This window comes from Bicyclus anynana, chromosome 22 (assembly GCF_947172395.1).
Source record: "Bicyclus anynana chromosome 22, ilBicAnyn1.1, whole genome shotgun sequence".
NCBI classification, from domain to species: Eukaryota; Metazoa; Arthropoda; class Insecta; order Lepidoptera; family Nymphalidae; genus Bicyclus; species Bicyclus anynana.
In genome coordinates this window covers 9754306-9780352 of record NC_069104.1, presented here as the reverse complement: position 1 = coordinate 9780352, position 26047 = coordinate 9754306, and the positions used below count along the sequence as shown (strand labels likewise).

At 36.4% G+C, this 26047-nt stretch overlaps 4 protein-coding genes across 6 annotated transcripts; 2 read left to right on the top strand and 2 right to left on the bottom strand.

Moving 5' to 3' along the window:
• Positions 1 to 11692: 11692 nt before the first annotated feature.
• LOC112053858 (3-hydroxyacyl-CoA dehydrogenase type-2) lies at positions 11693 to 14352 on the bottom strand. 2 transcript variants are annotated; one of them, XM_024093447.2, is made up of 5 exons: positions 14219 to 14352; positions 13981 to 14145; positions 13315 to 13479; positions 12740 to 12977; positions 11693 to 11901 (listed from the first exon to the last, which is right to left on the bottom strand). In XM_024093447.2, exons 1-5 carry the CDS (start codon positions 14225 to 14227, stop codon positions 11708 to 11710), a joined length of 771 nt encoding a protein of 256 aa, XP_023949215.1. In that variant the 5' UTR covers positions 14228 to 14352; the 3' UTR covers positions 11693 to 11707. The 2 variants fall into 2 exon arrangements, with proteins under 2 accessions (XP_023949215.1, XP_023949214.1); XM_024093446.2 differs by lacking the exon at positions 14219 to 14352 and having other exon boundaries at positions 13981 to 14166.
• Positions 14353 to 14650: 298 nt separating this feature from the next.
• On the top strand, positions 14651 to 17977 carry LOC112053857 (transmembrane protein 169). Of its 2 annotated transcripts, none has more exons than XM_024093444.2 (2): positions 14651 to 15021; positions 15405 to 17977. In XM_024093444.2, the coding sequence occupies exons 1-2, from the start codon at positions 14920 to 14922 to the stop codon at positions 16518 to 16520; spliced, it is 1218 nt and encodes a 405-aa protein (XP_023949212.1). In that variant the 5' UTR covers positions 14651 to 14919; the 3' UTR covers positions 16521 to 17977. The 2 variants fall into 2 exon arrangements, with proteins under 2 accessions (XP_023949212.1, XP_023949213.1); XM_024093445.2 differs by having other exon boundaries at positions 14663 to 14803.
• Positions 17978 to 18922: 945 nt separating this feature from the next.
• LOC112053852 (mitochondrial import inner membrane translocase subunit Tim16) lies at positions 18923 to 19778 on the bottom strand. Its single transcript, XM_024093437.2, has one exon. It carries the CDS (start codon positions 19644 to 19646, stop codon positions 19263 to 19265), a length of 384 nt encoding a protein of 127 aa, XP_023949205.1. The 5' UTR covers positions 19647 to 19778; the 3' UTR covers positions 18923 to 19262.
• Positions 19779 to 22518: 2740 nt separating this feature from the next.
• LOC112053854 (zinc finger CCHC domain-containing protein 10) lies at positions 22519 to 25672 on the top strand. The gene is made up of 3 exons (XM_024093440.2): positions 22519 to 22842; positions 22925 to 23092; positions 23927 to 25672. Exons 1-3 carry the CDS (start codon positions 22799 to 22801, stop codon positions 24147 to 24149), a joined length of 435 nt encoding a protein of 144 aa, XP_023949208.2. The 5' UTR covers positions 22519 to 22798; the 3' UTR covers positions 24150 to 25672.
• The last annotated feature ends 375 nt before the right edge of the window (positions 25673 to 26047 follow it).

Genomic DNA, 26047 nt, shown 5'->3' with positions numbered 1-26047 from the left:
GGAGGGCGTAGGTTCGAATCCGGTCCGGGGCATGCACCTCCAACTTTTCAATTGTGTGCATTTTAAGAAGTTAAATATCAAACGGTAAAGGAAAACATCGTGAGGAAACCTGCACACCAGAGAATTTTCTTAATTCCTGCGTGTGTGAAGTCTACCAATCCGCATTGGGCCAGCGTGGTGGGCTATTGGCCTAACCCCTCTTATCCTGAGAGGAGATTCGAAATCAGCAGTGAGGCGAATATGGGTTGGTAATGATGAATCTACATACATGGGTTAAAAATAATCCTGTATCGATTTTTGAAGGTCACAAAATCCTAGAACATTTTCGAAGTAAAAAACTAAGCGGCGGCTCGTCATAAAAATCTTCGAACTCCTTTATAGAACTCGACTTGATCTTCATGAGACGGATTTGCTATTTCAAGCTATTACTAAATCAAAATGCATGTTCGGAATCTCACCCATTCAGATTCCTTTGAACAACTTTGAATTCAAGAACAAGTTACAAGATCATTAATTCATATTCGGAGTGCAGTTCATACAAATGCATTAAGTTTTAATGACGTCACTGGTAGAGTTGAATTTCGTAGAGGAAAGGCTGGTTTTTTTATACAGCTATCTAGAAATTAGCAGTTGATTGAAGAAGCAGATGATCCTGTATTCTAAGTAGAAAAGCAACAACAATGGATTAAAAGCCGTGATAGCCCAGTGAATATGACCTCTGCTTGCGATTCCGGAGGGTGTAGGTTCGAATCCGGTCCGGGGCATGCACCTCCAACTTTTCAATTGTGTGCATTTTAAGAAGTTAAATATCATGACGTGTCTCAAACGGTAACGGAAAACATCGTGAGGAAACCTGCACATCAGAGAATTTTCTTAAGTCTCTGCGTGTGTAAAGTCTGCCAATTGCATTGGGCCAGCGTGGTGGGCTATTGGCCTAACCCCTCTCATCCTGAGAGGAGATTCGAAATCAGCAGTGAGGCGAATATGGGTTGGTAATGATGATGATGGATTAAAAGCATGCAATAGCTGGACATACAGGATTTTATGAAGTTTGTAAGCTAAGCTCGAAAATACGTTGCGCTATAGTGGCTTTGAAAGGTCCATCCAAGATTGAAACGTATTTATTTTCCTTTTTAATTGAAGTAGGTATACTGTAAATCTTTCACTGTTAGGCTTTCACTAATATTACAAACAAAAATTAAAAAAAATAAAAATACTAATATAATATTAAAAAAAAATTATAATATATGAACTAATCCACTAACAATCTATAAAACTTTTAATGCTGCGTAATAATTTTTAAAAATTTATCTGTAACTTTATTTTTATTTATTCATTAGATCAATAAAATTGAAATTAATTGATTTATTCAAAATAATTGTTTTTTCAAGTGCCTTTATAAAATTTTAATCTTGTCTCTCTTTAAATTTGTTTGTACGGATGAAGCGATTTCAATACTAAAAATACATGATTCCTGCAGGATTTGTGAAAAATATAATTTCGCTAGTTTTTAAAAACATTTTTAATTTAACTAGTAGACGCTGCGCGGTTCCACCCGCGTAGTTCCCGTTCCCGTAGGAATACGGATAAAATATAGCCTATAACCTTTCTTGATAAGTGGGCTATCACTGAAAGAATTTTTCAAATCGGACCTTCCTGAGATTAGCGCGTTTAAACAAACAAACAAACTCTTCAGCTTTATAATATTAGTAAAGATAGCGACGAAAGTCTTCCTTTTCTGAAGTCGGTTAAAGTTATGTAATACCCGCCTAAAATACAGTTCAAGTTAATTAAAACGTACATTACAATGTTAGAATCCTTACTCGGAAGTATGACGGCCTCTAATTTGGAAATTTCGAGACAACACACTAATTTGTTCAAGAAAAAAACAACAAGATTGTACTAAATTGCACATGTACAAAATGACAAGGTGCAATTTTCTTAAATCGTGTAATTATTTTAAAAGACAATTAAGTGGCAAATTAGCTGATGCCTCGCTGGAAACGCGGTGTGTGGTAGCTGCTTTGATGCTGAGAAATACTAATCCCGACGGAAAAATTCAACGGTTTGACGTACATTGCTGCTTTTCTTTTACTCTGGTTTCCAAAATAAGCTTGATACCTATTAGATAAAAATAAATAAATCAATCAATTTATTTATTTGCAGATTCATGCATTATATATATACAGGTGATCGGTAGATGTAGATGGTAAATGTATCTTGCATAAGCTAGGCTATTCTGTAACGATCTTTTTATAACTCGCAAATGCGAGTTTCGAATTCACCTCTATCTCTCTCTGTTTAACACGATACAATAGAATAAGAAAGATAGCGGTGAATTCGAAAATCGCACTTGCGAGTTATACGAAACATCGTTAAAAAAAAGACGTGCAGACGTGAACATGCATGAACCTCGCGAAAATGGAGCTTCACGGCACTAATGTGGAGCCGGCATTACATTTTTGTTTCATTGATTATTATATTTCACTAAGAATAGGGGTCCCACATGGAAACATTGCTTTATGGCATTAAGTTACCTTAATCCGGCACTGAGTGGATCCCACTTCTGATAAAACCACAAAGCACCGATAGCATAACATGTATAGGTGAAGGATGAACACGTCCTTGTACATCGTACAAGGCGAAACATTTTCTGCCATCGATTAATTTATTCAAACTGCAGCTTGAGGATTAATGACGTGAGAAATCGGTAATCAATGTTAATTTTTTTGTTTGTACGCTTGTTATTTAAACTTCCTCCTTCGGCGAGACGCGTAAAACATAAATTAAGATCGATTTAAGTCACAATATTATAATAAAATAAGGCCCTTACATATTTTAGCAGATTAGAAAGTGACAAAAATAAGAAAACTAATGCGGAACAAAGGTTATGATCCACAACATTTGTCAGGACAACTTGATTAACAAGTCAAATTGTAACTAAAATAAGACCATAGAATGGCAGAGAATGACCTTGAGTGAAGTCACGCACTTGTGAACGTTGTGTGTAGGTTTAAAGGTACCTTTAACTGTTAACAAGCACTCCCCTTTTCTACTCAAGTCACTCTCCCCGCCTATCCCAAGTAACCCATAAAGAATTACACAACAAGAGATGTGGACGAGTCGAACGCCACGAGCACACTGAAACCTTCTGTACCGTAAGTTGTTGCAACACGGCGATAACACAGACACTATTTGTAGGCGAGTAGATTATATGATTTTTAACATGAAACAAACATGCGTTTACTACCTTCTCACTCGATGGTAAGTGAAGAAGTAGCCGTAGTTAAATAGGGCTTTTTGCTTTGAAGTTGTTGAAATCTAGGACACTAGTATAAGTCTAAGATTCGAATTAAAAACGACCTTTACCCATCTGTTTAATGGATAAAAAGTGTTTTATATCAAACTTGCAGACGCCCGCGACTTCGACCGCGTGGAATTTAGTTTTTCACAAATCTTTCAGGAACCATGGATTTTTCCTTCCTTCCTTTTTACTACTACTGCCACAGATATTTTGAAATTATTATAAGAATTAAATATTTCATAATCCGACCCAGACCTCAAACCGAGGACCTAAGCAAACAGGTTAATCACTGGAGCAACTAAGTTATGTTGTAAGTACATACAATAAGTAGGTACCTACATACCGGTATACCTACAGAAGGAATCTGGACTGTCATAAAAATATATATGACACTGTCCATAAAGCGTATGATGATGATGCCTCAAAGCCGATTTCGGCTACAGCGACGCTTCAGACTCCTCAAATCAGGGTAAGGAACTCGGATGTATAGTTCTCTGGTGTGCTTTCCAGTGACTAATGTACCCTATTTTGGCCTTAAAAGTGCGACTACATAGGGCACAGGTTAGCACACCATCACAGTAATTGTATGGAATTGCAGCAGGTGGACGAAGCTTAAGATCATCTCGCTGCCGATCTAAGTCGAGTCGACGTTGCTGTTCAAACTCCTTTGTCTTGTCTTTCACCGTTTGTCTCCACTTTGCACGATTTGTAGTCATGTCCTCCCAACGCGAGGGATTTATATTACAACGTTTTAAGTGTCTTTTCAGAACATCTTTGTACCGAAGGTACTGGCCGCCAGACTTGCGCTTGCCATTCTGGAGTTCTGAAAAGAAGATGCGTTTAGCTACCCGCTCATCCGGCATTCGCAGGACATGCCCACACCAACGTAGTTGTCGCTTAATAAGGTAAGCCTCAATTCCATCCACACCGGCCCTTCGTAGCACTTCAGTATTGCGCACTTGATCGAGCCATCGGATCCTCATTATGCTCCTGAGACACCGAAGGTGGAAACGGTCGAGTGTGCGTATGTGATGACGATATAAGCACCACGTCTCAGCCGAATATAAAAGGTTAGGCAATACAACAGCCATATATACTGACACTTTCGTAGACAGTTTCAGGTCGTGTGAGCTGAAGACCTTGGCGTTCAGCTTACCGAATGCTGCTGCCGCCGCGCTAATTCTGCTATTGATTTCAATATCGAGATCACACTTTGTTGTTACGGTGCTCCCAAGGTATCGAAACTTATCAACTTGATTGAGGATCTTGTTGTCAAGTTGTATGGACAGGACTTCGTGGCCCACACCATACATTACCTCTGTCTTTGTTGTGCTAACTTTAAGGCCATACTTACAGCAATAAGTATCCAAGACGGATACAAGCTGTTGTAGGCCATCTAAAGAATCTGCCACGAAGCAGAGGTCATCTGCATACATAATGTCAGTAATCATGGCGTAAGATACTTTAGTTTTTGCTTTAAGCCTAGCTGGATTAAAGAGTGCACTATCTGTCCGAAAGCGAATTCTGACACCTTCATTCACAATTTGCAAAACTTCGCGTACTACGGCTGCGAAATACAAAGCGAACATGGTGGGTGCCAGAACACACCCTTGCTTGACCCCGCACGTAACATGAAAAAAGTCCGACTGCTCGCCATCAACTGCTACACAACACGTCATATTGTCATGGAGGAGGCGCAAAAGTTTCACGAACTTCTCTGTGCAGCCCAGTTTTTCTAACAGCATCCACAACGCAGTTCTTGGTACACTATCGAAAGCCTTCTCAAGGTCTACGAAACACAAGTAGATGGATTGCCCTTGTTCTCTGCTTTTTTCTTGCAGTTGACGGACACAGAAAATAGCTTCACATGTACCACGTTCAGGCCGGAAGCCAAACTGAGTTTCTGGTAGCAAGCTTTCTGACAATGGCTTTAGGCGGTTCAAAAGCAACCTGGCAAAGATTTTACCAGGAGAAGATAAGAGAGATATACCCCGATAGGAATTGCATTCAGAGCGGTTACCTTTGTTTTTGTAGAGAGGAATAATCTGTGATGTCTTGAATGTATCTGGAACACGTACCTCGTCCCACATACGCCCAAAAAGATTCCAGATGACTTTGTGAATCTCCTCGCCACAGTATTTTAGAAGCTCCCCTGCTAAAAGGTCCGTACCCACCGCTCGACCGTTCCTTTGTTGATTAATGGCAATGACGACCTCAGACAATGACAGCGGCTCGTCCAAATTTGTAAATACGGGAAGCTGTGGCAACATTGCAATATGCTGAAGATCCACTCCTCGATCAACATTGAGCAGCGTTTTAAAATGACTTGCCCATCTGTTCAGTACCTCTTCCTTGGTCTTTAGTAGGTGGTCACCGTTGACAGTCCTCAACGGTACTCTGATGCGAGGGGTGGTACCAATCAGCCTACGAACATTGTAGTAAAACTCTCCGAACTGATTTGTATCAGAAAGCCACTGTATGTGACGTGCTCTGTCCTGCCACCATCTGTTCTTCGTTTCACGACAGAGCTTGCGCAGCTCCACACCACTCATCTTGATGTTGGCAGGTAACTCCCCTTGCCGCTTGCCTGTATGTTGTTGTAGAAGAGATCGGTGCCTACTAATAGCAGCCTTTAGGCATTCATCATTTACGTCAAACCAGTCTATGTTCTTAGCCGCTTTACGCCCTATTATGGATTCAGCTGTGTCCAGAAGGTGAGAGGAGAAGATCGTCCAATCAATACCTACAGTATCTGATCCGAGTATTGGAAACGTTTGTTCCAGGGATTGCCGATACTCCTCTCTCACTCCTGGGTTTCTAAGCTTTTCTAAATCCAAACGTAAGGACTTAGCGTTGCAAGATCTTCGAGGAGCACGTAAACAGAGCTTCAATTTAGTAATAACCAGGCGGTGGTCAGTCCAGCAGTGCGCACTACGCATTACGCGCGTGATTTGCACTTGGGATAGATCGCGATGTCTTACTATTGCATAGTCAATTAGATGCCAGTGCTTGGATCTTGGGTGCATCCAAGTTGTTTTATACTTGGCAGCTAACCGAAACATGGTATTAGTATTTGCTAGGTCGAATTCAGCACAGAAACTTAGTAACAGTTGGCCGTTACTATTTATGTTACCAACACCATGTCTTCCTAGCACTTTCGGCCACGCTGTATAATCTTTCCCCACTCTGGCGTTGAAGTCCCCTAGAATTATCATTTGCTCTCTAGAGCGGATACTTTGGACATAGCGAGTTAAGTCCTCATAGAATTTTTCCCTAATCTCAATAGGTTTGTCAAGCGTAGGTGCATATACACTGATGATATTCAGAAAGTTGTCATTTTCTAAGTGAAGGCGCAGAGTGCTCATGCGATCAGATATATGTATGGGGTACTCCCAGAGGCGCTTTACTAAGTTATTCCTAATAGCAAACCCTACGCCTGACCTTCTTGTTTCAGTCTCCGGAGTGCCTTTCCAAAAGAAAGTATAACCACCACCATGCTCCGTTAACTCTCCTTCATCAGGAAGATGCGTTTCACTGATAGCAGCCACATCTATGTCAAAGCGGCGGAGCTCTCGAGCTACGATAGCCGTCTTTCTTTCAGGACAGGCATTATTATCGTGATCAAGAAGCGTACGGACATTCCATGCGCCTAAGGTTATGCTAGAAGTTATAGATCTATTGTTACGTTTGTAGCGTCGACCACGATATTTCAGATGTAGAGGCAGCCGTGGTTACTACCTTCCCTATATAGTGGAGTGAGCATTTGTTTGGAGCACCTTTTCTAGCTCCCTCCCTGGCGGCGCAGGGAAAGCAGTGCCTCCCTAAATAGGGCTGCTTTGTCACCCCGGGTGTTGCCGAGTTCACACTGTCACCCCAAGCGCAGTGCAAAAGCGACCACGGTGCATCACACACCCCCGGAGCCGCCTGTGTGTAGGCATCAGACAAAATCCAGTAAACATCATACCGAACTTCTCTACTTCAACCCATCGCCACAGGACTTAATTTAATCGGAGTCCAAATTTCGGAAGCAGTCAGGTGCGCAGGATATATTAGGGTGCAGCAGTGTTTGCGCAGGACACAGATGCACACACTCGTCTTCACTTCTCTGGGTCCAGTGGAACGGAAATCCGCTACGATTGGAGAGAAGATCAGATGTTGTGTCTGGCCGACGGTTTCTTTCGCCCTCTACCGCCGCCCAGGCCATCCACCTTGCCTTGCTGCCTCGCCGAGTCCGCCAATTCCGTTGCATGTCTGCGTTGGGTTGCCTTTCTCGCCAGGGCAGACTTTATGCACTTTTGCGGGAGGGATCCGCTGAAAGCCTTTCACTGAAGTGTCAGGCCCCCTCTTCCAGGTTTAGCCCGCGAATCAGCGCGGTTTACCGGGGTGTGGCCGCCGCGTGCAATACGGCTGCTTGGAGCCACTGGAGAGAGTTTGTGGGGTATCAACGCATTTAACTTGACCATATCGTTTAATACTTGTAGATATAAACCGACTGACAATACAGGCGCTAATACTCCACTACACCCCATAAAGCGTATACGATGTCTATGACACATGTGATTGATTGACCACCTTACTATTGTTTTGTTCCATACGACTTAACGATTGGTGCTCTAGAAAAAGAACTTTAAATACATATTAGCTAAGGATTAAATTGGCTTGGCGCAAACGATCGCTACAGGGTGCTTTTAAAACATTTTTCTTCGGTTTTTGGTACCAAAGTCCCTTGATTTCAATAGAGATAAAATTTCTTTTGAATCCACTCTGGAAATGAATTACGATATGTAGTAAATTACAAAACGTGCATTCATTTAACGCCATAACGACAATGGTAATAAGAGTTAAATTCGTGTAGCCATAAGAAATTGTTAAGTGTTTTACTTTATTACATTATACAGTTTTACTAGATAAAATATAGGTACTTATAACTACAGCCCTACTCTAGGAGTGTGTGTACCTACTATTTACCAACAAATTACAAATGAAGGTATAAATCGCTAGTAATTTCACACCTAATAATAATGGGGATAATGACTATGTTTGAATAAATTGATTTTTATGATACATTCGGGTAAATAAGGTCAATGTTAACTACTTTATACATAAAAGCAAATAATGTTTGGATATTTGCAAAATAAATAAGATTATAAAATTTCAAAATCTATCAATTTTTTTTTATCGTAATTAGATAAAAAATTCATACAGTTTTAGCTTCCTTACATTAAATGTGACATTTTTCAACAAATGAACTATAAACATAAACACACAAATAACAATGATATTAGTGATTGTGTTTGAACGCCGATACAAATCTAACGATCAGCGAGGCAACGACGTCACTAGTTCGTGCCATTTTGTATGGAGCGTTTTTCAGAGATCCGCGGCAGCGCCGCAAATCTAACAAACTAAAAATAATCTAATCTTTAAATCCCTGTAACTCCGAAAGTAATGATCGCAGATATCCTGTTACTTTTAGAAAATTGCTTTACTATTAGCATACTCTTAATTTATATACAATTAAAAAAACTGTCATCATCCCTATTATAATTAACTTGCTTGTTCTTAAATTAATTAAAATAAATTCGATTATTAGGTATTTAATATATGTATTTTGTATAACATTTTGTAAATAAACATTACTTAATTAAAAATAAATAAGTTATGAAATGACATGCGTTTTCTACCTCCATTTCTAATTTGTTTGTTGGTAAACAGTGCACATCGAGTAGAGCTGTAGCCTATAACATAGTACCTTAAATAGAATTCAGAAATATTGATCAAATCTAAGAGAAGACACGGCACGTCAATACAAAAACTCATGTAACTACATACCTACAAAAATTCATGTAGGTAAGTACCTACAAAATTGATGATTTTTACATAACGGAAAAGTTATGGAACTGGCAGATATCATCACGCCAACCTTACATACTCTTAATTAGCTATTTTATATTTAATTTTGAATAAGAACTTTAATCCTGACGGGGCTTAAAGTTCTTATTCGGACGGGGGGATCCTAAAGAAGAAAAACTAGACTACTACGTGGATAAACAAATACCTATATATTGTAAACATAGGTAGGCAAAGACGTACCGCCAAGCGATTTAGCGTTTTGGTACGATGTCGTGTAGAAACCGAAAGGGGTATCTATGGATTTTCATCCTCCCCTAAAAAGTTAGCCCGCTTCCATCTTAGATTGCATAATCATTTACCATCAGGTGAGATTGTAGTCAAGGGCTAACTTGTAAAGAAAAAAAAAGTAGGTAGTAGAAAAAGTAAATCTATTGAATATTGTGACCTAAATCGATCTAAATTATATTTTACTAGTCTCACCGAAAGAGGAATTTCGATTTGTGCTCAAGCTGCGTTTTGATTTGTGTTATATAATAAAACAAGTAGGTACATAGGTACTTATAAAGTTATAAGTAGGTTATTCACCGGTTTTATAAAAAGGAGACCTTTTTCTTTGTCCCTTTGAAGTACAAATCAAGCTTCATTCATACTGTGACATCTAAACACGATGAGCCTTGGAGTGCAAATCAGGGTGGTTTGTTCCATGTTTGTTCATCAACTATTGCTTGTATATTAAAGGGTTTCTTGAAAAAAATTGACGACCACCGTGGCGCAGTGGTATGCGCGGTGGATTTACAAAACGGAGGTCCTGGATTCGATCCCCGGCTGGGCAGATTAAGATTTTCTTAATTGGTCCCGGTCTGGCTGGTGGGAGGCTTCGGTCGTGGCTAGTTACCACGACAAAGACGTACCGCCAAGCGATTTAGCGTTCCGGTACGATGTCGTGTAGAAACCGAATTTTCATCCTTCTCTTAACAAGTTAGCCCGCTTCCATCTCAGACTGCATCATCACTTACCTACCATCAGGTGAGATTGTAGTCAAGGACTAACTTGTAAAGACTAAAAAAAAAATACCTTACGGTGTTGACATTATTTGACGACCTTTGTGGAACAGTTGCATCTGCACTATGAGTTCGATTTCCGACTCAAGTAATTTAGAGATTTTAGGTAGGTACCCATTAACATAACATGCGGGTTCGAAGTCTTGATGTAAGATAAAAATCTTTTTAACAAAAAAAATTAACCGACTTCTAAGACGGGTACGTTACTCTAAAATACCTCATACCTATGTCCTTCCGATTGATCGGTTTGAAGGCGGTGCCAAAAAACCGATCAATGAAAGAAAGGAAAATATGCTGTTTAAGATGTGATGTTATTTTTGCTTTTTAGAGTGATGCACTTTTAAGTCGGTTATTTTTTTCTGTTTTAGTGTGTCTTAGCGCCACAGCCTGTGCAATTTTATTCACTGATTTCAGTTAGGTATTTTGATTTTAACAAAAAATCACTGAACCGATTTTCGTAAAAATTAAATGAGGCCAATCTGGAAGTATACTCTTTCAAACAAATAAAAAAGAATTCTCAAAATTGCTTAATAAATAACGAAGTTTTGAGGTAACAAACATTGAAAAAAAAAACATGCGAGTTGAATTTAAAACCTCCTGTTTTTTGAAATCCTACAGGCTATAGACCTCATTCTCTTTGATACCTACCTAAAATCTTGTACTAAGCTTAACGCACGATGTTCGGAAACGTCATTATTGTATCCGACTTATAAGATGTTCATTACCTAATACGTAAAAATTTTGTGAGACTTAGTAATTTGGAAAAAATAAAAATGCCAGTCAAATTAATAATTATAGTATAATTATGTCTAAACAGTCTTAATACCTACAATAAAGCTATCGATACATCTTGTTTAAGGTAACGTCACTATTTCATTCCAATTTATCACTAGAAAATGCTTTTCCAAGTTAACCCGTTAACTGCATCGTCACTTAACATTTGGTAGATCAGTTTAGTGTTAACTTGTTGAATAAAAAAAAAAACATACATACAGCCGAACGTAGAACCTCCTCCTTTTTGGAAGTCGGTTAAAAGTAAAGATAGTTATTTTTTAATATAACTACACCTGATGGAAAATAAATATCCACTGTTGAAGTGATAACTTATTATGGGAGTGTAATCCGCTTCGTAACGTAACGCGTTACGGCGCCAATCTGGTTTAAAATATCACTTTTATTACAGTTGGTTTCCGTGATCCATTGATCACTTACCATCAAGCGAGTTCATGGTCAAGAAATATCTTATTTATATTAATAGAGGTAAAGTTTCCGTTCCATTAAAAAAACCGATTTTGAAAATTTTATTACCATTAGAAAGCCATGTTATTTGAGATTGTCATAACCTATATTTTATCCACGGGAACAAAAACTACACGGGAAAAACCGCGTGACGTTGGCTAGTTCCATATAAACAAAAATCAGATTGAGAAAATTGATCAGACACTGTGAAATTACATTGTATGGTGGAATTATAAAATAATTTCCTTATTTATAATGGGAACCATCGTTGCGCTCCGTCCAGACGTATAACTTCACCATTTAGCATTGGATTCTCTATTATACTGGTGACTAGATGCGCGAACTCCTCCGGTTTACCCAGTCTAGAGGGGAATGGAGTCATTCGCTTTATGAATTCCAACATTTTCTCTGGCAGGTACGTTACTAATGGCGTATCGAATACTCCTGTAATCAAAAAATACATAGTCGAATTAATAACCTCAATAGCTCAACGGTAAGAGCGGTCGGACTCATCACTGAGGGGTGGTGGTTTGATCCCCGCCCTGTTGGTCTATTGTCATACCTACTCCTAACAGTCTTACACGACTAACTAACTGAAGGGGAATGGGAGTAATGGTCATATTTAAAAAAAAATATGTCAAATATTCTTTTAAAAAAAAAACCAGTCATCTTAATATTAGTAAGTACACTTTGGAATTTGAAATACCCAGCTGAATATTTGTACAAACTTGTATTTTGGCCGTGATAGCCCAGTTTCTATGACCTCTGCCTACGATGCTGGAGGGTGTAGGTTCGAATCCAGCCCGGGGCATGCACCTCCAACTTTGCAGTTATGTGTTTTTTAAGAAAAACATCATGTGTCCTGAGAATTTTCTTAATTCTCTGCAAGTGTGAAGTCTGCCAATCTGCATTGGGCCAGCGTGGTGGATTATTTGGCCTAATCCCTCTCATTCTGAGAAGAGACTCAAGCTCAGCAGTGAGCAGAATATATACGCGTCTATTAAAATTAAAAAAAAGGTCACAAATGTCGATTTTTATTGCAAATATCTCGTTTCCTATGGTTTTTTTCTCTATTTATATAATATCAATGTGTTAATAACTATGTGTTAATCTAGTTAAAAACTCTATACAATACTCTATGTGTTTATCCAGTGGATAATCAATCTCTATACAGATTTTCCGACAGCCAAATTAAGGATGTCAAAAGTGTAGGTTAATTAATAATATTAAGTTATTTATTAATATTAAGTGAAACTGTATTTGGGAAAATAATGTTATTTACCTGGTGCTATAGTCATAACTCTGATCCCTTGAGAAGAAAGGTCCCTGGCAATTGGCAGAGTCATCCCTATAATAGCGGCAGTGGAAGCTGCATACCCCGCCTGTCCGATGTCACCCTCGTATGCTATAGTCGCTGCAGTGTTGACTATAACTCCTCTTTGACCATCTTTCGTCGGTTGGTTTTGACCAATAAGACCTGCTGCTAATCGTATTGTATTGAAAGTGCCTATTGTGTTCACCTAAAAATTTAATTAGTAATCAACCTATTTATGGGCCTTATTATTATTTAGACTCACTATGTTGCTACTATGTGAGTTGGTTGGTTGGGTAATAGTATATAATATAACCTTGACCCAGAGAACCCAGGTATACCCTGTATATAAAAGTATATGGTGATCATAATATGATGTATAAATTAGGCTAGTTGGAAGCTTCGGCCGTGACTAGTTACCACCCTACCGACAAAGATGACATCTTAGATTGCATCATCAGTTACCATCAGGTGACAATCTCACTTGATGGTAAGTGATGATGCAATCTAATCTATATCCAGATCAGAAATATATTGTTACTTACATTTACACATTTGGTAAAGTATTCCAATCCACACTCCAGGCCTTTATTAAAGTTGTAAACTTGACATGTGTTGGCATACCCTGCACAGTTCACTAGTGTGTCTAGTTTTCCAAATTTGGTTTTAGCTTGCTCTAATGCCTTTTTGACATCTTCTTCTGATGTGACCTAAAAATTTGATAAATCTTCTACATTACTAAAGGCATAGACTTATAAAACAACTTAAACACCTAAGCAGATTGTTTGTACGGCAATATAAGCACATGCCAACAAAAAGAACAATTAACTTAAAAAGAATTGTGTAAGGAAAAAATGTTTCCCCATTGCTCTTTATCATTCCCACTATGAGGCTAAAAAAATTCAAAAACAACTAAACATATTTTCATAGATTTGTCAAAAATAAATTAAGCTAAGTTTAAAACAGGCTATAGATTTACTTGAAGATTGGATATAATAAAAAAATTGTTTTACTAAATAATCAACATTCATATTGTCAATATTGTGGAAATATTACTCTCAATGCTCCTACAGACTACTTTTATTAATTAAATATACATTGATGTATATAAAATTCAATATTCTTTGGCTGTACTCTGTAATACCTTTGCTATAATACCTTTGATGTGAAAGAATAAAGCTAAAAACAAAAAAAAAACAATAATATCTTACGCAGCCCACAGTAACATGAACATCTCCGCCGAGCCTTTTCGCCACTTCCTGCGCCCTTGTCCCTTGCACATCTAGAATGACAACCTTCCCTCCATTCTGTACGAGCCTCTCCACAGTCGCTTTTCCAAGACCTGAAGCGCCGCCGGTCACTAGACTCACGAGACCCTGATAAGAGGTTATGTTCATGTTTACATGGTAAAACAAACGATTTAAAAAATGTACGTAAGTAAACGCCTACCTTTAACATTCTTATATTAATATGATGCACCAAAATGTTTAATTTAACATATAAAATTGTTTTAACTTAAAACCAATAATTATAACCTAAAACCAATATTCTTGAAGAAATGTCAATGTCAAATCAAATGTCACATAAAAACAATAGATCAAATGTCAAGTCAACCACAGACTTCAAATATAATTTGTCACAGATATACAATTGACAATTTGGATTTTTTGACGATCGGATACATTTAGATCTACGCATTTCAAATATTTACATTGCTAATTAACCTATTTGCTAATTGATGCTTATCATGATTATGAACCTAAACATCGTCATCATTATCACATTATATTGTTTCGCGCGCTATTTGCATTAATATTTAATACCATCGCACAACACATGGTCCGAGTATCCGATTTACACCGAACAAAAAGTAGGTACCATGGCATGTACCAACAAAACAGAAAAAGAAAAACATTGAAAAATTAAAATGGTGGCTGAGTAAACTATGACAATTTTCACGAATTTTCCATTTTCATTACATTCCAACAATCACTTTATAAGAAATATTGTAGACTGAATGAGAAATAAAACATGGTAAATGATTTTTGTCATTTGTGATTTTTTTTGAAAAATAGTTTACGCAGAATTTATCCACAAGTGTTCGTGCGAATTTTATAAATTAAACTTGGAGATTTATATTGTGAAATACCATGGCAAAGGTAGAACAGCCCATGTTTATTCTACCCAAAAAGCGAAATGGCAAAAAATCGATCACTATTGCTGGTCATGTCGATCACATTATAACTGTGCAGGTACAAATTTTAATACATTTTCTTTAGAAATTACAGTTCGCATATTCCCTTTCTCGTGGGAATATAGAGATAAAATATAGTCAATGTAAGTTTCTATTAATTAAAGAATTTTTCTAGTTACACACAAATCTTTTCTTTGTATAATATCAGTGTATATTTTTAAGTACATCCAATATTCCTCTTCCCATTAAAATGGGTGGAAAACATTAAGCATTAAGAAAAATTAAGGATAACCAAAGGCAGGACAATACTTAATCCAAAAACCAGGGAATCCTACAATTCTTCAATTTGAATCTGGATTTCATTATAATGGAGATTATCACCCATTTTTTATGTTAAATTGTAATCTTACCTTTTAATAAAATCATGTAATATCCTTTTAGGGAGTTGGTGACAATGAATTGCCATCGAAATACAAAAATGGACTGTCTCCCGTTTCTGAACATGTAGTGAATGGCATCATACACTCTACCATGGATGGCCTAAAATCCAACATGAAGATAAACCTTCCAATCATCAATGATGTCAACGACGAGGAAACCAATGACACAAATTCAGATCAGAAGTTACAGAAAAATGGCTACCAGAGTCTTTCCACTATCCACAGCAGCCGTGAAATCATAGATTTATCACCAATATACGAAAACTCTTCAGACGCATGCTCCAGTCATGGAGATTTAAGGGAATTCATCGACAATGACATGCAAAGAAGCTTCAGAGTTTTGAACTCTGACAACAATGAAAGTTCTTGCCCTACACCAAACAGTCTGTCGCAAACACAGTCTGAAAACAGTTTTGAAATGGGGCCCTTAACCGATAGCCTCAAAAATAGTGCAAAAAGGCGAAAGCGAGTCAACATCATTCCTGGAATTGTTGAAACTGACAATACTGATTCAGAAATCACTGCTCTAAGAGTTGAGTCAGAAGGATCAATTTCCCCTGAATGCTCATTATCTGAGAATAAAGATGGATACTTGACTATGACTGGAACCATAAAACGAGGTAAGAAAAAAGGTCAAAATGTTGATGTAAAATTGAATATTTCTCGGGAGGAACTTGAAATTATTGAAGCAGCAATCGTAGCTGATGAATACAATAAGATGGATGTATCTAAGTGCTCACTATACAATGGACCGCATATATTTCTGTTTAGCCTACTCTGCATCCCGTTTGTGGCATGCATATCTGCCATGTATTCCTTCTACATGGGGACAATGGCTTGGTATAATATATTTACACATGTTACAGAAGATTTTAGCTGTATCAAGAAGGTGTTTTTAGCACCTATAGTCATTCTGTCGTACCCGTTTATGATAGTCATTTTTACTATTGGGCTGGGATTATATGCTGGTATAGCACAGCTAACATTCAGTGGAGCAAATTGGTGGAAGGATGTATGTGATTTTGAGAAAGGATTCTATGGTTGGCTCTGCAATACTCTTGGTATGTCTGAATGCAGTCCTTATGAGGTAGTTGTCTTAATGGATGTTAAACAATAAGTGAATGTAAGCCATCAATATGCTATTAAAAAGTGGATGCACAATCAGCAACCAAAAAACGTCCCCACTCAATGAGTGCCAAACAACAACTTCTTGGCACTCACATTTAAGTAGTTACATTTGCAAATTCAACCTTAAACTCAATCCTTAAGGTTGAATTTGCTCTGATTGTGGGATTTTATTTGTCCTTTTATTAGAAGAGGTCAATGATGTAAGCACAAATATTTGTCAAATGTGAAGAAAGTATGAGTGTCATGTGATTGTAATTTTTCATGCATATCTTTATGTAATCATAAATTTATATACTATGAGCTATGTTAGGAACTATGTACTGCCATATCTATATCATTGTAAGTGTAATGGAGAGTATTATAAAAAAAAGTTGAATGAAAATGATGAATTGGTAATCAGATAAATGGATAACCAAAATTCTGGATAATTGAATGTATGAACAAATACTGCATGTATGGTTGTTTTAGTTTTATATTAATTAATATAAAAGTTTGCACTTTTAGATGTATTTGCCTGATACAAATAGCTAGTGACATAGCTGTGTTCAAAGATTTATACAATGACTAGACAAGCAATATACACAGTTATTGTGTTGTAGGATTTTAAACAGATTTCTCCAATATAGGATAGCACAGTCTATATAATATCTATTATAGATTTATTAAATATGTTTTTTACAATGATTTTATACTATTAGGTAATTATGTTAGGTGAATACAAAATCACCCCAAAAAGGGTACCAAATTTAGCTACTCCAATATTTAGGTATTATTTGCTTATATAATTTTCATTGTTTACAATGTGACTAAATAAAATTAAGACCTCTTTTGTTCGGCTCAGTTTTGAGGTGTTACTGACATGTCTAATAGTATGAAATCTTTGGTTTTTTACTATTTTATTCTCCAGTAGAATGTGTCAATGACATATCTCATGAAATATTGATCCTGCTGTTATTGGTTGACAATGTGTATCTCTTATCTTGAGATATTTTGTTGACGCTCGGCCTACAGTAAAATATTCAGTAGCAATAAAAAAGGTTATACTTAAGTGTTTTTTATCAAATCTAGTCAAATTAAAATTATCTTGCTGATGAAGTTTTAATTAGAAATTAATTATTTTAAGTTTTCAATGTAAGGTGTGTATGAGATTCTAATAGGAAAAAAATAAAGGTTTTAAAAATGTATTGGGATCAAAAAGAGATTTAGCAGGTTTTTACAACATTTGGACTATGTATTTTACAATTTTTTTAATATAGGATATATGTATTGTATATCTAGTCACTTTTGTATGTGAAATAAGGTTATGTGGATTATAAGAATTATGTAATAGTTCAAAGAGATCATTTACAAAGTCTTCTTTTATGTGAATACCTCCAATTTTATAAAGACTTATATTTTATAGTTTATTTTTATATACTTTATTGTTTTTTTGTTGTTTTATAATAGTTATTTTCTATTATAATTATAATAATTAATAATGCTACATCGTACATGCTTTTGCTGTAACATGATTATAATGAATGATTTACAGAGAATTTTTAAATCCATACTGTAAGCATAATTTAATGTTTCCAATAGTATACGAAAAAAATAATTTTTGAACTATTGTCTGGCAAGTTTGTTGATAACACTCCCATGATATGCGGGCGACAGGGGGAAAGACTGCGCGGGTGTGAAATCGTGCGTACGGGGTAGTGACCTGCATCAGTCGTGGGTTTTTCATTCATCGCTACACACCCCCCGCCCGCGCGCAACATCGGGAGTGTTACAAACGAAGTTGCCAAGTATATAAATGGATATGTGGTTAGTTTGTATACCATAGACGTAGGTGCTAGAGAATTACTAGCTAAATCTCTATAACTTGCTTAAAGACTGTGTCCTCACTAGATCTGCAGCAAGTAGGATCATACCAAATTCGGCTAGACAGGGAGAACAACACAAACAGAGAAGGATTCACTCGGGTCACAGTTACCCTCTCCTGAATGGCCCTCTAAACCGAGGTCAGTCTCGAGACACCCTTAGAGTCCTCTGTCTTTATTTCAGCCTTCGGGTCTCATCAGGTGATGCTTCTGCGCTTGCCCAAACCTCCCGGTGTTGCCATAGTGGTCCCACATGGAGCCATCGGCACTTACTCAACACCAAAAAAAACAGAAAGGGAGTGCTAGTTAACTGTCAAGGATGTCCTTAACACCCATTGGTCACAAGTCTGGGGCTCTGCTCTGACTTCCTCTCTGCCACTTGATGGACCCAGCACCTGGACCATAGATAATAAACTTGGACCTGGACAGTGAATCCATGGATTACATACTGGTAAATTAAATTAGGAACATCATGATTAATCTTTCAATGTTAAATGATATTTGTAATAGATCAAAATGCCAAAAACAAATAGTAATGCTTAGCAAAATTTATTTGATACTTGTAATATCAAGCTTAGCAACAAGTTTGTCCATTTGGATGTAACACAGCTATGATGTATTTTGATGTAATAACAACATAATCATGTTTATAGTAGGTTTATGAAGACTGATGTATTCTAGTCACTATTGTGTCCATTTTCTACATAATAAAATATTTTAAACACTAAAACTAGTTTTACTAAAACAATATCTATAATTTACAACAAAAAACAATCCTAGATCCACACCCTCAGCACATCTTGTCTCTGGTATTTCCCTGTTTTGGGACTAACAAATGTACTTAAAGTGTGGACCCTGGATAAACATTATTTTCATGATGAATCCTTAGGTTGACTTTGTTCAGCTTTCGGTTGATTGACTTTGAATTCTGTGTCTATTCTCTCCTTAGCGCGAACAATTTTCGATTGTAAGTAAAAAGAACCACCCTTTGCCTTTTCGTTAACACTGAAGAGGTGTTCGTAGTTATTCTTGACTTTTTGGGCGTCTAATTTATCTATATTTAAGATTTGCATTGCTTCTTCTAATGTAAGTCCAGTTGAGGCGTTTGCTGCGGCACGTCTTGCACCTTCAGGGCCACCTCCAGCTCTTTTGGCTGCTTCTTGAGACGCACGTAACTCCTGCTGCAGTGCTCGGGCGAAGGCTCGACCGACCACCTGCGCTCCGAGCACGATTATTTGAGCTATATACTTTGCCATCTTTTGTTTAGTAAATAAAATAGATTATTGTCTTGTATCATCACTATTACATCAGTTTTTTAAAACTTATTTCATGTTTTAACTTTTGAGGTTATGTTATTTTGTCAAAATCAAAATTCATTCAAAGCCCAAAAAATTGGTCTGTCAGTGTCAATGTCAAATCAATATTTGTCATTGTTATTTGTCTGTGCTTTTTTTCTTTGTCATAGACAATTACTATTCAATTTATTACTTCTTCATCTATCATTATAATCTATGACAATAACAAACTATATACTCTGTGTTTCCATAGGGTTGTAATAGCAAAATTTGAAAATTATGTCGATAATCACTATAAAGTGTTGTTTCGTAGATGGACTTTGGATGAGAAAAGATTTATTTTTAGGGTTCAACACAAGTGTTATCACCAATTGCTGCGTAATTTTTTTCTATAATAACGCAGATTGCTATACGAATTTACAACGGAAAATGAGTTTGAATGACATTTTAAGACTGGAAGTAAGATTTAAAAAGAAAGCTAATTATAGAATATTATATTTTATCCAAAGACAACTGTGATCGCTGTGTAGGTCATAAAATAAAATCTAAATCTATTTTCCAGTCAAAAAAAATATATGTTTTAAAAAGATTAGGACTAGTTGACGTCATTCAAGGTCAATCGTTGAAATTCGCCAATTTTTCTATTGCTTTCCATTAAAAATTATGCTTCTAGATTATCACATTAAATACAGTTTGATACCAACGACGTAAACACATAATGACTCGATGGTCAGTGTAATTTGCTCGACCCACGGAAGATTACGTGAAACATCCGACTATACCCGAAGTCGGTGGATTTCGTCTCGTCGTGAGACATGAGACCAGGGCTGGACCTTTTTTACAAAAATTAAATTATTAAATAATGCAAAATATAATTAAACCATGCTAGATAATCATTACATATCACTACAAATAAAATTGAATAAATCTTCTATCTAATCCTATCCCTTCTACAGCTAAATTAGAAACAGTTAAAATTAATTTAAACTACCAAAAATATAATATTATTAGAAATAAATAAAATATTATATCGTCAAGAAGATATTTTAAAAACAAAATTAACTTATTCTTATTATTTTTTTTTTATTAACAATACTTATAGAATACAAAACACTATTAAAATTTTATAAAAAGAAATCAGCCCTCCCGTTGCGGGATATTTTAAGTGCCTTGTAGCATCTTCAATAGCGAGCTGAGACCCTTGTCCACTGCAATAACATCCTGATACATTTACCTTGAAAGAATGATATCTGAGATTGTACAATGTACACCTCACGATTATGGAGGTACTTGGCGTTCAAGAAGCTACGTCTTCCACACTTGCGTGGATGTACAACCTCATGTGCTAAAATTCGCACTTACTGTCCATTAATATTCGATATCAGCTTATAAAATGCCTTACCACACCCTCGAATATTAAGCATTTGGTATGGTAAATGAAGTTCCAGGATTCACTGAAAAAGCCTTCAAAGCTTTAAAATTAAAATCCATTTTTAGGGTACCGTAGTCCAGTCCTTTATAGTTTCACCAAGTCCGTCCGTCCGTTAAGGTATCTTGTCTACATGTAAAGTAGGGATGAAGTTTTTGTAATCTATCCCATGATGTTGGGTATCGTTATCGGTATTTTTGTGCATTACATAAGGGATTAAAGCGCTAACATAATCTACGGAACCCTAAACTGCGCGTGGCTCAACATGCACTTTGCTGGTTTTTCATTCTCAGTATAGCTGATATTGTTCACCTGTAGTTGACGAGATGGCAATCCGTCAACAAAATCTTTTTAAGGATAGAGTGTCTGGACCTGTATATTTTGGAACTGGGCCGCCAGAACAGCGACTCAAGTTTTGGCAGTAGTTAGAGAATTGGAAAATATCAATAATAATATAATTTAGCTGGTGGGAGGCTTCGCCCTTGGCTAGTTACCACCATACCGACAAAGACGTACCGCCAAGTGATTTAGCGTTCCGGTACGATGCCGTCTAGAAACCGAAAGGAGTGTGGATTTTCAACCTCCTCCTAACAAGTTAGCTCGCTTCCATCTTTGATTGCATCATCACTTACCATCAGGTGAAATTGTAGTCAATGGCTAACTTGTAAAGGATAAAAAACTAAAAAATATATAAATTTGCTGCCGTGTGTAATTTAAATTTATTTCATTACTTGTATCAAAAATGCAAAATGTCATGCCATATGAAATATGCAAAATGTCGTAAATATATCAAAGCAACTGACAGTTGAACAAATTAGGCATTTTAATTATTGTATTGTTATGCACTGCTGGATATTTTTACCTCATTTATATTATACATTTTACACATCAAAAACGCATCTGAGTTTATTTACTTTTCATCGAGGTTTTATAAATATTTTGTATACCTACAATAAATTACAAAAAAGGGAAAACTCAGTAAAGAATTAATATAATTTAAATACGGCCCTGGTTTATTGAAATTGATTTAATATTATTAAAATAGCGAAATCTTACATAATACATTTTAAATTAACGTGTGATACGTAATTCCATCTGGCTTTTTAAAACTTCGCGTGTTATTTAGGCATTTTTTAAAAATACGACCCGACATTTTGTTGATTTAAAATCGCTGTGACATAAGCTGATCTGAAAATCAACAAGCAACTGTTGAACGTTTAGGCCCAAATCAGCATTAGGAATAACTTTTGTGCGTCGTTTTTATGAACTGTACATGCAGTCTATGTACCGTAGGTACAATAATGTCGTTGGAATACTCTGTTTCATCGTATCATGACGTAAACACTCAAACATAAAATTATAGTCTGAGCGTGGACATGAAGACAAAAAAAAAATAAACATAGACAATGAAGCTGATTAAAGATTTATCGATATCGACTTTGTTGTGCTTTATATACATTAAAAAACACTAATGTTTGTTTGAACTTTGACATTTTGTCAATTTTGAGATCGCCCACGCTTAGTTTGACGTAGATTCGCTAATATTTTTGCAATTTTCAAATCATATTGATTCGTGACTCCGAAGGTGCAGTGTACGTTGAGAGACGAAGGCACTCTCTAAGCCGCCTGGAGTATCACAAGATTTGAATTCTATTCTACGTAGTTCATCGAAGCCCTATCCAAGATGACTCTGGGAACCTACAACAGACATCAGGCTGAACGAAAAAAGTGTGTTATCATCAATATTTCTGCATTTTGCTTTTTGCATTTCGGCGAATATGTTTTATTTAACGTTTTGTTTTTTCAACAGGCGGGCAGCATTGGCGGCAGCTTTTCCTCAGGGTATACGCTGCCAGAAGTGTCTCGAATATGGCCACTGGAGTTACGAGTGCAAAGGGAAACGCAAGGTCCTCGTGCGGCCTTCGCGGTCGCAGATTTTAAAGAAGAATTTGAAGTCCAAAGAAGAAAGCGACTGCAGGTATGTTCCACTCAACACTCAAAACACCATCGCACTTTTATGTGCTACACTATTCACATAGAGCAAATCTAATTTTCCATATTTTTCTTGAAAAAAATTCAATATCTACCCTCATATTTTACTTTTAACATGACTTGATATATCATTCCAGAATTTTCTAACTCTATAGTTCCTAGAAGAACAAAATATTATAATTTACATAATTATTAATGCTTAATAACTCTAAAATTACTGTATTATTATTTCAAATGTACTACTGCATATTTTCATTGCTCTTATACTTACCTTTTCTTTACAATTTACCCTCATTTTAGCAATTTAAGATGGAACTTTCTGAATGTATACTAAAAATACTTTGAATGTCCTGTGATTTTACTTAACTTTAAGATAGCTTTTGTCCATTTAAGTTGATTTAAAGTAACTATGCACAGTAATCAAAATTCCAAGTAAAAATAGATAGCAATTCATGTGAAGTTACTCAAAAAGAGGTTTTCACAATAGCTAGGATATTTGGTTGGAACTGTATACTTGAAAAAATATTGGCTTAAAGTAAACAGTAACAAATAAATGGTTATGTGTATGCTGCTGCCTTGTTGGTTGAGAGCTGTGATAGCCCAGTGGATATGACCTCTGCTTCCAATTTGAAAGGAATGGGTTTGAATCTGGTCCGAATGCACCTTCAACTTTTCAGTTATGTGCATTTTAAGAAATTGAATCTCAAACAGTGAAGGAAAACCATCCGGAAGAAATCTGCATACCTGAGAATTTTCTTAATTCTCTGTATTAAGCTTGCCAATCCACTTGGCCAGTTTTAATCTTGAATTGTTTTTCTAGCAATGGAAAATGCTCTCTTCCAAACAAAAAGAAGCGCCGCAATGACTCTGACTGCTCAAACTGTTCGGACTCTGAAGGCAGCTCATCAGGTAGCTCATCGGGGTCCTCATCTGGCAGCTCTGACTCCTCAGGTAGTGAAAGCGACTCTGACAGTGAATCTGGCAGTGGGAGTGGCAGTGGCAGTGGAAGCGGCAGCGATTCTGGATCTTGCAGTGACTCTTAATTTTATTCACTGTAATGCAAATTGTTTTACCTAACACCTCAACATCTTCTTTGAGGCTATGCTCTTGACAGAGCGGTTGTGGTCTTTAGGACATGATGGAGGCAGATGTAGTACACCTCACGAGCATTCGCCACATACACAACTCACCATCCTGTGTGTGATGAGTTGTGTACATTCATGCAAGGGATTGCCTTCAGCAGATATAATCTGGGTGGTCCATCACATGGGTGACCTTCCGCATGGCCTAGTTCCTCCTCCACCTTACCTTGCACAAGGGGTTCTCTTCGGGAGACATGTCCAAAGAACTGAATAATACGGCTGTACTAATGTTGAGAGACATTGTTTTATGTAGAGTTCTTGGAGTACAGAGACGTTAGTATGGAACTTTCCAACAATCAACCTCAACATAGCTAGAGATAAGGTTTTTTGGAAAAATTTGGACATACAGGGGTTGATTTAGCCCTACTACTCCCCTGTGAGGTCTCCACTTCTGTGTTATGGTTGTATAGGAGTGGTACAGCGCAAGTTTTAGCTTGTTCAAATAGGTTAAATACCTACCCAAAAATGTTAGACAGTTCACAGACCTTAATTTTCTAGAAGCGAAAGATGAAAATTTTGTGAGGTGTTAGGTACAAATAATTTAGGGTCCATTTACAAAGCAGCAACTGCTACAGACTGCAGTCGTCGGTAGCAGTTGCTGCTCCTGTAAATAAACATTTAGATATATGTAATTCGATGTAATATGGAACCTTCTGAATTTCACATAACTTTTTTGTATTATTGTAATGAAATAGTATGGTTGTTCTCACTCACATTTTTATAGCAGATTCTATTATTCTTCTTTCTTTTGTCTTCTTTTTATAGTAATTTGTATTTATTGTAATTTTCTTTTTTTTCATTTGTGTTGAAGGTTCCAAGTGTTTGCCAGTAAGTTTTAATGTTTAATGCTGGTCATTTAAATGTTGAATAAGTATGTTTTTTCTATAATGTGTTGATATTTGATATTGAACATACTGGCAATGCGATTGTATTTTTTTTTTTAATAATTATTATGGACTTTGCTTGTTACCTGAATGCTGATAAACAATTTAATTGTATAATTCTATGACTTTAGTTGACTCGTAGTTCTTTAATGGTTTAGTCTTGTAAGAAAGTGTTGTAAGTTGTGTAATATTTATTGTTTATTAGTGTCATGGTAAATAATTTGTATTTAGTAAAAAAAAACAAGATTTTCTATTTTCATGACTTCAATATTTTAGCATTAATGTTTTAACAATGTAACTCCTAGACCTTAAAAGTATAGTATTAAAAGCTGTAAAAATATGCTTTTCGAATGTAGTTTTTAAAATAATTATTATTGTAGATGGTGTAACTTCTATTTTACTATGTATTAAACATTTTAAGAGTGTCTGGAAAACTGTTGTCAGGGAGTTAAATTGTTTTTATTTATTTGATGATGATGGAAAATAAGAATTGGTAATGTGAAAAATTAAATGTTTGGAATAAATGAGATATTTGGATAACATGTGTTTTTATTTGAAATTGTTTATTATTTTTTAATATGGGTTTCACAGATCATGAGCCATAATATGGGTATTAATTTTCTTTAAGAATATTCGCTACATATTTTTAAAATTACTAAATTCCTGTAGCCCTGCTGTGTTTAATGTGGTGGGTTAAACTTAAGCTTCATATCCCATTTCATGTAAGGCTTGGGTTTCTAATGGAATGTTAAAATAGGCTGACAATAGTCTATACTCAGCTGGGAATTGATTTGAGCCCATCGAGTCCAGCCCCTTAATCTTTGAGTTATTGAGGCTATGAACATATGTATAGTACTCGTAGGATAGTACTCCCAGGAAGTCAAGCTAACAATGGTTGAAATGTTTACAATGGTA